This window comes from Vombatus ursinus, unplaced genomic scaffold (assembly GCF_900497805.2).
Source record: "Vombatus ursinus unplaced genomic scaffold, bare-nosed wombat genome assembly UNPS02001287.1, whole genome shotgun sequence".
NCBI lineage: Eukaryota > Metazoa > Chordata > Mammalia > Diprotodontia > Vombatidae > Vombatus > Vombatus ursinus.
Window position 1 is genome coordinate 6,744,305 of NW_020941065.1, and position 11,212 is coordinate 6,755,516.

The window sequence follows — 11,212 nt, forward strand, 5'->3', positions numbered from 1 at the left end:
ACTTAAGCCAGGAGCCTGAGGATCGGGGCAGAAGGGGGAGTACCTACTCCAGGAGCCTGGAGGTGGGGGGGGGTACTTAGACCAGGAGCCTGGGGGTGGGGCGGAGGGAGGTTCTTAGGCCAGGAGCCCAGGGATGGGGGCGTATCTGAAAGTCTATGTATTTACAGACAACCATAACAAATCAGTGGGAAAGAAAGAATTAGTTCCATGCCCCGTTCTAGGCAGGGCCGCTCGTAAAACCAGGGCAGAGTTCACGATGGCGCTCCCAAACCCCCCTTACACACACACTCACACACTCTCTATCACACACACACACACACACACACACGCACGCACGCACGCACGCGTCCCTTCTGAGCGCCCCAGGACAGCCAGTTTCCAGTCCTGCAGAGCCCACACCCCTGGCTGTCAATATAACCCGCCAGAAACAAAGCAGGACGGGGGGCGGGAGGGATGGGACGGAATTCCTGCTCTCGGCAGGAGGGGGCCAGCAACACTGGAGCCCCAGATCCCCATGGGACGGCTGCGGCTGCAGATCTGGCAGCTCTAGAAAGAAACTACTGGAAGCGCGGCGACAACAGGAAGCTGGGGAGAGGGGCAGGGGCCCCGGGGGTCAGTCCTTCCTGGCCTTGCCCTACCCAGGGTCTGGAAAACTCGGCCCTTCCTGCCTAGTCGAGGGCTGAGCTTCTTCTGAAAAAGCGTGCCTGCCTATCCACCCACCGACTCACCTCCCTCCCTCCTTCCTTCCTTCCCCAGACTCTCGGGTACCTGGAGGGACGCGGCTGGCCAACGACAGCTCGCAGAGGAGGAGGAGGAGGAGGAGGAGGAGAGGTGTGGGCGCCCTGCCTCCCGTCATCTTGATCTCTTTGGCGCCGTAGCAGCAGCTTCAGCCGGTCTAGGGCTGCCGGGTCACAGAGGGCAGCGCCCAGCGGAGCACACGGGCACACCGCAGGCTGGTCGGAAACGGCCCGTCCCGGGCAGCTCGGCGCTCCGGGAGCTCTTGGCACAGAGTTTCGCCCGCGCTCGGGGGCTCTGCCAGGATGCTGGGGCTGGGGGGGGGCGGGGCTGTCGGACTTCGCAGGGGCCGGGAGGCTCGAGGCTCGCCCCCACCCGGCTCTGGGAGGCTAGCACACTCGCCCTGTCCGCGCGCCCGCCCGCTCACTCACTCACACGCAAACAGAGCAGCAGAGCCGCAGGCTGGATGCTCTGTGTGTCCATCCGTCAGTTGTCCGTCGGGCGGTCAGTCCAGGCCTAACCCGCCTCCCTCAGCAGAGATGCTCGGGGCCCTGCTTATTCCAACTTCCTCTTCTAGCTCTGGGGCGCCGGCCCGGGAGGCGGGCACCAAGCTGGACAAGCCTCGCCCGGGGCCTGTTAGGTTCCGAGCCAGCCCAGGCAGAGGAGGGGCCGAGCCGTCCGGCCCGCCTCCGCTCCCCCAGTCCCTCCTCCCTCCTCTCTCCTCGCCGCATCTCTCCGGGCTGGCAGCCTTGCCGCGCCCCCGCCCAGGGCAAGCTGATCTCTGATCCCACGAGGAAAGCTGGCATCCAGGGCGCACTCCGCCCCAGGGAGACAGAGTGAAAAGGTCCTGCCAGCTTGCCCTCCTGCCCACTGTGTGCTGACTCCCCGGCTTGACAGCTGCTGTTTCTTCTGGGAGCCCTAGGTTTAAGTGCAGTTCGTGTGCCAACAGGAATTTATGAGGTGCCTCCTACATGCCAAGCACTGTTCTAAGCGCTGGGGATACCAAGACAGTCAAAAAACACTGTCTCTGTCCTTAGGGAACTCTCATTCTAATGGGGGGGACAAACGTGCAAAGGACTGTTCAAACGAAATCTAACCAGAGTGAAATGGAAGGTAATTTGCGCGGGGGGGGGGGGGGCGCGATTAACATCGGGGTGACCCGAAAGGCCTCCTGTAGCAGGTGGGACCTGAGCTGAGTTTTGAAGTACGCCAGAGAAAACAAGACAGAGGTGAAAAGGCATTCCAAGGATGAAAAATATTCCAGGCACGGAGGACTGGAGAAGTGTCTGGAAAGGGAGCCAGGCAGGGAGTGGGCCCTTTAGCAGCCCCTGGGTCTGATGGGTGGGTGGGGTGATTTCCATAGACTCACAGGAGGGACCTTAGAGACTACGTGAAATCCAACTTTCTCTTTTGACAGAGGAACCTAAGGTCGCCCTTACTAGCTGTGTGACCCTGGTCAAGTCACCCGACCTCTGAACCTCAGTTTCCTTATTTGTAAAATGGGAATGATAATGGTACCTTACCTCACTGGGTTGTTGTGAGAATGGAATAAAATAATGTATATTTAAAAAGCCCCTTTAAAGCTGAATAAATGAAAACAGTCAAAAAGCGTTAAGTGCCTACTGTGGGCCAGGCTCGGTGCTAGGCTCTGAGGAGTCAAATACAAGAAATAATAGGTTCCCTAATGTCAAAGAGTTTACATTCCATTAAAAGCAGACCTAGAGTCAGTATCAGACACTCACTAGCTCTGTGACCCTGTGCAAGTAACTTCACCTCTGTCTGCCTCAGTTTCCTCAACTGTAAAATTAGGATAATAGGGTTGTTGTGAAAATCAAGTGAGGTAATTTTGTAAAGTGCTTTGCAGACCTTAAAAAGGACTATTATTATTATTAATGAATGAACTTGGGCCGTACCGTGGGGTTCTCTTGGCAAGGATACTGGAGTGGTTTGCTATTTCCTTCTCCAGTGGATTATGGCAAACAGAGATTAAGTGTTCCTGACTCCAGGCTTGACACTCTATCCACAGAACCACCTAGCTGCCCTGTCAAAGTCCCACTCAAGTTTAATAGCCTAGATCAAACACTATTCCTTCCTCAAAGCTGATAAGACTTTTCCTCTCAGCTTTCACCTAAGATATTATTCCACAACTCTCTAATGCAGTTATCTCTTTACATTACGGGTTAACACATTTGCATTTGCAGATCAGAAGATCCACGAGGGAAGGAATTGTCTGGTCTACATAGTGTAGCAGTTAGTACAAGCTCCCCGATCCACTCACCTCCCCCCAAAAAAAAAACAAATTTCTCCAAACAGCTCTAGAAAGTATACCAGACCAAATTCTGGTTAGGGAATCCAAGAAATTTACAAATTTCTCTGATAAAGGCCTTATTTCTCAAATACATAGAGAACTGAGCCAAATTCATAAAAACAAACAAACAAACAAAAAAACCAACAAGCCATTCTCCAATTGATAAATGGTCAAAGAAAATGAACAGGCAGTTTTCAGAAGAAGAAATCAAAGCTATCAGTAGTCATACAAAAAAATGCTCTAAATCACCACTGATTAGAGAAATGCGAATAAAAAGAAAAAAACTCTGAGGTACCTCCTATCAGATTGGCTAATATGACAGAAAAGGAAAATGACAAATGCTGGAGGGGGAATGTGGAAACATTGGGACAGTAATGTAATGGTGGAGTTGTGAACTGATCCAATTACTCTGGAGAATAACTAAGAACTTCCCAAAGGGTTATAAAATTGTGCATACCCTTTGACCCAGCAATACCACTACTAAGTCTGTATCCCAAAGAGGTCAAAGAAAAGGCAAAAGGAGCTATCTGCACAAAAATATTAGTAACAACACTTTTTGTGGTGGCTAAGAATTGGATATCAAGGGAATGCCCATCAATTGAGGAATGACTGAACAAGTTGTGGTATATGACTGTGATGGAATAGTCTTGTGCTGTAAGAAATGAAGGGCAGCTGCATGGTTTAGTGGTTAGAGCACTGGGCTTGGAATCAGGACTGAATTCAAATCTAACCTCAGACCTTTACTAGCTATGTGACCCTGGACAAGTCACTTAATCTTGTTTGCCTCAGTTTCCTCATCTGTAAAATGAGCTGGAGAATGAAATGACAAAGCACTCCGGTATCTTTGACAAGAAAACCCCTAAATGGGGTCACAAAAAGTCAGTCGTGACTGAAACAACTGAAGAACAACACTAAATAAGAAACGATGAGAAGAATGGTTTCAGAAAAATCTGCAAAGTCTTATGTGAACTTATGAAAAGTGGAATGCGCAGAACCAGGAGAACAGTGTACATAGTAACAGCAACATTGTAATGACGATCAGCTTTGAAAGACTTAGCTACTCTGATTTAGACAATGATCCATGACAAGTCCTAAGGACCCATGATGAAAAATGCCATTCACCTCCAGAGAGAGAGAACAGATGAATTTTCAGTGCAGATTGAAGCACACTTTTTTTTACTTTATTTTTAGGGGGTGTGTGTGTGTGTGTGTGCTTTCTTTTTCACCGTGGCTAATATGGAAATATGTTTTGCATAACTTCACATGTATGATCAATATCATATTGCTTGCCTTTGAGGGGGAGGGGAGGGGGCAAGAGGGAGGAAGAGAATTTGGAACACAAAAATTTTTTACATATAATTGGGAAATATTTAACAAAGTAGGTTACGAGTCATTTTCCCAGCCCAGGCTGACATAGAGAGTCAAAGAAGTCTGCAGATGCTGAGGAAAAAGTCTGCCCAGGAGCACATAGCAGAGCATTCTAGAGCCCAAGGACTGTGTCCAAAGGCAAGGTGAGATCCCAATGCATACAAGGGAATGAGCTAGCAGGGTGTGGGAACAAGTTCCAAGGAGCAGCTTTGTTGCTCACTGTGACCCAGTTCCAGGTCACAGATCCTGGGCAGAATGGGGATTCTAAGGTAGGGAGCTGTCACAGTTTCTAGCCTGGGTACAAGCAAGGAGTAGTGGTGTGGCTCAGATCCCAGGAGTAGGGTAGGGTCACAGTTCCAGCTTCTAACCTAATCTGAAGCCTGTGGAGGAATAATCAGAGCAGAAATTCTAGATCAAAGGAAAGCCTACAGTTCTGTGACTTCAAACCAAGAGAACTTTCCAGTTTGCTGATGGTTCATCAGCAATCTATTGCTACCCAGAGCCAAAACCAAGAACTCACAGAACTCAGATGAGAAGGGGAGGCAAGTTGTGCCCTAGATAAGACCACTTTACCGCTGGCAACTTGTAGGTCTCCAGACAGAGTTGTCCCTGAGAACCTAGAATAACACAACTCTCAATATCCCCAAGAAAGCAGCGACAGGACCAGCCCAGACCTTCCATCTAGAAATGCAAAGAGCTCAGATCTAATATCAAATAGGCTGGAAAAAAAATGAACAACAACAACAAAAAAAAAGAACACCATTATAAAAAGCTATTGTAGTGATAGGAACATTCAAGACACAAAGAGAATGACTCTAAAACATCTACAAGCAAAGCTACAGAAAAAATATAGCTTGGACATAGATTCAATTAGAATTCTTGGAAGAGATGAAGCAATTCTTAAAAAAAAAAGACAGAGTTTTAAATGTTTTTGTAAATGGAATGAGAGCGCTAGAGGAAAAAATGGAAAGAAATGAGTGATAGAAGAAGGAATTGAAAAGTGAATTTGCAACTTGGCCCAAGAAGTACAAAACCTTGCCCAAGCAACAAATTGCCTGAAAATTGGAATGGCCCAAATAGAAGCCAATGAGATGACAAAATATTTTTTTCTAAGTCAAAAGGCTGAAGAAATAGAAGAAAATGTAAGATAGCTCATGACCAAAAAACAAAAACAAAACAAAAAAACAAAACTAAACTAAACTAAAGTGACCTAGAAAATAGATTGAAGAGGAAAAAAATTAAGAATCCTTGGGCTTTCTGAAAACCACAACCAAAAAAAAAAGTCTAGACATTCAATTTCAAGAACCCTTAAAAGAAAACTATACATATCTTTCAGAACCAAAAGAAAAGTAGAAAAAAAGCAGAATCTACCAGTCACTTCCCAAAAGAAACCCCAAAATGAAAAGTCCTAGGAACATTATAGCCCAGATTCAGAGGTTCCTAGTCAAGGAAAAAAAAATATTACAAACTGCCAGAAAACAAAACAAAGAATTCAAAAACTGAGGAACCACAGTAGAAATTACACACAATTTAACAGCCATCACTATAAAGGAACAGAAACCTTGGAAGAGCATAAGCCAGAAGCCAAAGGCTTACAGTATTACCCAGAAAAATTAAATGCAATATTACAGGGGAAAAATAGACTCTTAATAAAATAGAAGACATCCAGTTATTCCTGATAAAAAGACGAGAGCTGCAGAGAAATGTGAAGTTCAAACACAAGAGTTAAAAGATAAATAAATGTGAAAGAACAATGATAAAAAAACCAAACAAGGATAAATTGCTTACATTCATTTTAATGTGGGGAAATAATTCACCTATCTACTCTCAACTCTGTCATCATTAGGGTTTATTTTTTGTTTCGTTTTGTTTTCTAATTTTAAACAGTAGCTATGATGCTCCAAAACAGGGAGCTAGTATATATGAATGTATACTAATCCATATTGATTTATCACATAAAATCCAGACTAGTGGTGTACACACTGGTTCAACAATGATTATGCCCCCATTTTGATGTTAGCTGCTTGTACACTCTGCATCCCAGTTAAAATTTCTTGGCGAGTTTGCTGAATTATAGCAAGTTGACTTTCAATGTTGGTCAGTCGTGCTGGTCATTCAGTCAGGGATGTGTCCCAATAGCATCAAGGGGTGGCTGCCTCTTGACTTGGGTATATATCATATCCGATGGAAGGCCAAGGAGTGGTTCTGTTATGTCTTCATGATCTTAAAAGAAGAATGGAAAAAGAGAGGAAGCATATAGTGGGGAGGGGAAAGGAAAAGAAAGGAAAATTTATCTCATGTAATAGGGGAAATCAGAGGAAAAGGGGAGGGGATAGAAGGGGAATTGGGGCAGCTAAGTGGTACAGTGGATAGAGCACTGGGCTTGGGGTCAAGAAGACTCCTGTTTGTGAGTTCAAATCAGCCTCAGACACTTACTAGCTGTGTGACCCTGGGCAAGTCACTTCACCCTACTTGCCTCAGTTTCTTCATCTGTAAAATGAACTGGAGAAGGAAATGGTAAACCACTCCAGTATCTTTGCCAAGAAAACTCCAAATGCAGTCATGAAGAGTCAGACATGATTGAAATGACTGAACAGTTAGGAGGACCAGAACTCATAAGAGCCTTCTCTGGCCCCCACTACAATTCATAAAATGCTCTTTGCTTAATCTCTCCCCCTCACTGAGGGTCTGGTGGTGTAGTTGTGGTGAGAGAGGATTTGCATGCATAGTGGTAGTGAGAACAATTTGCCTCTAGGGCAGTTCAAACCTCAGTTGCTCCTTGCTCCCTGATGAAAACTCATACACTCAAAGCTGCCCAAGCCATCCCAGCTTCTGGTCACGGTGTTCTTATCTCCCTGATAAGGACCGGCTGAGTTATAGCCGCCCCATGTGTTCAGTCATTTTTCAGTCACGTCCGACTTTTCATGACCCCATTTGGGGTTTTCTTGGCAAAGATAGTGGAGTGCTTTGCCATTTCCTTCTCCAGCTCATTTCACAGATGAGGAAACTGAGGCAAACAGGGTTAAGTGTCTGAGGCTGGATATGAACTCATGAAGATAAGTCTTCCTGATTGCAAGCCTAGTGTTCTACCAACTATGCCCCCTAGCTGTCCTAGCTACCCCATGTGGCTAACAAAAAAATGAGCAGACTAGAATTCCCCCAGACTAAGATTAGGTTTTTTTTTTTTATCCCAGGTACCCAGTCAGAGATCAAAGCCCTCCGTAACAGATAATTATCTAATTTGGATTTAGCATTACGGGATACTCCCAAGATACTCTCTGGTTTAGCTTGAAAATGAATGTAAGCCTGTAGAACAAGTAAGCACATTCCTGTCTTTATTGTATATTTCTGTCAGTAGTAAAACCTGATGGGATATTTTGGCCGGCGAATACTCCAGGGAGGGAATTTGGTCCACCCTGGGTGTGGTTGGGAAGTGTAACTCATTCAGCAAGTATTCAGTACCTGCTTGGAAGCAAATAGGTGACTCCAGGGATAGGTAGCCAGACTTGGAAGTCAAGAAGACCTTCATTCAAATTCACCTCAAACAGTAGCCCAGTGACCACGAGGTGAGTGGCTTAACTTCTCTTGGTTTCAGTTCTTCCTCTGTAAAATGAGGAGGTTGGAGTAGATACCTCTAATATTCCTTCTGGCTCTAAGGCCATGATGGGGGTTCTATTGATTCCACCTGTAAGAGGAAGATTAGCCCCTGGAATGACTAACTTGCCAAGTGACCTTGAAAAGATAATTTCTCTGGGTCTCAGACTCCTCCTCTATAAAACAAGAGAAATGGGGGTGGTAGGGCCAGTTCCAGTTTTAAGTCTCCAAGGTCCCTCCCCACTCTGATATTCTCTTATCTAATGCCCTTCCCAGCTCTGACATTCCTAGGATTCAAAATAAAAGTCCAGAACAAATAAAAGTCACACATGGAGCTGGAGCTGGATATTAGCAGAATTCAAGAGTAAATTCCCTATAGGCTATGAATGATGCAAGTGAGATAGGCTAGAATCCCATAGAACAGCAGCAGGGGAGAGAAAGAGAGAATCCTATGGACAATTAAAAAACATCAAACATTTACGAAGCATCTACCACATGCAGAGCACTATACTGGGCTGGGCGATGCGTACACAATTCATTTATTTATGCATTTATTTAGAATTAAATTTTATTTTTTTTCTATGAGCAATAATGTGCTCCCTTTCCCTCCCATTCCCCACCCCAATGAGAATGAAAGAAAAACAACTTCCCTGTTACAAACATGTATAGTCAAGCAAAACAAATTTCCACATTGTCCAAGTCTAAAACAACAGGAGTGTGTGTGTGTGTGTGTGTGTGTGTGTGTGTGTGTGTGTGTGATTCTGCACTCTGAATCTTTTACCTCTTTATCAGCTGGTGAGTAGCAAGTTTCATCAGTGCTGTTCAGTTGTTTTCTGGTAACGTCCAACTTTTTGTGATTCCATTTGGGGTTTTCTTGGCAAAGATACTTTGCCATTTCTTTCTCCGGATCATTTTACAAATGAGGAAACTGAGGCAAATAGGGTTAAGTGACTTGCCTAGGGTCACATAACTAATAAGTGTCTGAGGCTGATTTGGAACTCAGGTCTTCCTGACTCCAGGCCCAGTGCTCTAACCATTGCACCGTTTGATTTAATTCTTGTCACTGACAGTTACCAGATAGATGTAGCACTGTGGCCAAGACACTTCCTTTCTCTTGGCCTCAGTTTCGTCATCTGTAAAAGAAAGGGGTTGATCCAAAATCTACCACTTATTCGTTGTGACCTCGAGCAAGTGCCTTAATGTCTCTGGGCCTCAATTGGAAGAGAACTGGGTTGGAATTAAAGGGTTCTTAACATGGAGATCTAGTTTAAAGAAAAAAATTTTTTAACTGTATTCCAATATAATTGGTTTCCTTTTCAGTCTTTTGTATTTTATTTTGTGCATATAAAAAGTATTCAGGGGGCAGCTAGGTGGTGCAGTGCATACAGCGCCGGCCCTGAAGTCAGGGGGACTTGAGTTCAAATCCAGCCTCAGACCAAACACTTGACACATGACACTTACTAGCTGTGTGACCCTGGGCAAAACACAACCCCAATTGCCTAACCAAAAAAAAAAAAAAGTATTCAGAGAAGGGGTTAATAGGCTTCACCAGATTATCCCTGACACATCCTGAAAGTGTAAGCAACCCCGGACTAGATCATGAGTTGGCCTTTAGTTTTCTATGTGAGGATGTTGATAATATCGAGCATTTATTAAAATGCTTTTACATGTGTTAACTCAGTTGATTTTTACAACAACATTGTGAAATGGGTGCTATTATTCCGATTTTACAGATAAAGAGTCTGAGACTGAGAGGGTACCTTGTTCAGGGTGACCCAGCTAGTAGGCAAGTTTGGAACCCAGGTCTTCCTGTCCCCAAGTCTATGGATCTAGCCACTGCTCCACCTCGCTGCGACACCATTTCTTGTTCCATATTTCTGACATCCTGGGATGTCAAGGGAGGGGAGCTGCTTAAAGTCTGGAAAGACAAACTTTTCTCCAGATTCCCCAATAAAATAACCCTCAGCCCTGCCTGAGACCCAGCCCCTTTCCCCCTGTTGCTGTCGCTATGACTCTCTTTTTTATAAATTATAATGTTAACTTTGCAAAAGTGCTTTATGTCATTCCATTTGACCATTTGAGCCTCATAACCCTGTGAGGTAGGGCCTACAGACCTTTTGTGTTGTTGCTGTTATGGGATCTGTGATTTCATTGGTGCATAGGATCCTCAGAGAGGAAATGCCTTGGACTGTTTAGGTCTGCTTCTGTTCTGCCATTTAGAGCCTTTGGGAGGTGTTTGGCTCACTAAGAGGTTAAATGACTAACCTAAGGAAGTACAGTAAGTGTCAGAGGCAGGGCTCAGGTGGGCTCTCTACCCACAATGCCACACTTCGTTTCAGCTCTCATCTTCCTCTCTATTTTAAGTCCCCTCCCAGCTCTGACATCCCCTGTCCTAAGGCCCCTTTTAGCTTGGACATTCTAGGTTCTTAGGCCCCTCCCCACACTGACATCCCCTGTTCTAAGTCCCTTCCCAGCTCTGACGCTCTCTGATTTATATCCTGTTTGGCTTTAAAAGTCCTTCATTTCCCGACCCATTCCTATATTTCCAGCCTTATTTTTGTTGCTGTTAGAAGTTAGACTCCCATCACCTCACACCGGCATTATTGTGATGCCCTTCGGAAGGACTTCCTTACCTCAAATCTCTCCCCACTCCAGTTCATTCTCTACTCAGTTATCAAAGTGATCCTCCTTAAAGCACACGTCTGACCACCTCACCCCCTCCCCCATCCAATAAACTTCCGTGTCCTCTTGTTACCTCCGGGATCAAATATCACATCCTCTGGCTTTGAAAGCCAGTCATAACCTGCCCCTTCCTACATTTCCAGTCTTCTCACACCTTCCTCCCTGACTCTTCACTCCAGGGTCACCCGGCCTCCTGGCTGTTCCACCAAGATCTCTCAGCTCTGGGTATTTTCTCTGGCTGTTCCGCATGCCTGGAACACTCTCCCTCTTTATCTCTGCCTCCCAGCTTTCTTTAAATCCCAACTAAAATTCCATCTTCTACAGGAAGCCTTTCCCTCTTAATGCTAGTGCTGCAGGTTTATAGTGTGTTGTGGGGGTCATCATCTCAAAGAATTTAGAGTCATGACCACTTCTAATCAATCCAATTGACGCCCCTCAAAAGTGGCTTAGATTCTAAGAGGAACAGCAAGTTCAGTGAGGGCGAGATGGATTTTTATAGGGTAAAGATGCAAATACATAACAGAA

The 11,212-nt window shown here is 45.3% G+C and overlaps 1 protein-coding gene across 2 annotated transcripts in view; it reads right to left on the reverse strand.

Annotated features, from left to right (window-relative positions):
- Positions 1 to 944, reverse strand: part of VSIG10 (V-set and immunoglobulin domain containing 10) — a 33,814-nt gene extending 32,870 nt beyond the window's left edge. For both annotated transcript variants that reach the window (XM_027864519.1, XM_027864510.1), the window contains exon 1: positions 769 to 944. In XM_027864519.1, the coding sequence (XP_027720320.1) occupies positions 769 to 856 (88 nt within the window). In that variant the 5' untranslated portion in view covers positions 857 to 944. The remainder of the gene's footprint in view (positions 1 to 768) is intronic.
- Positions 945 to 11,212: the final 10,268 nt, after the last annotated feature.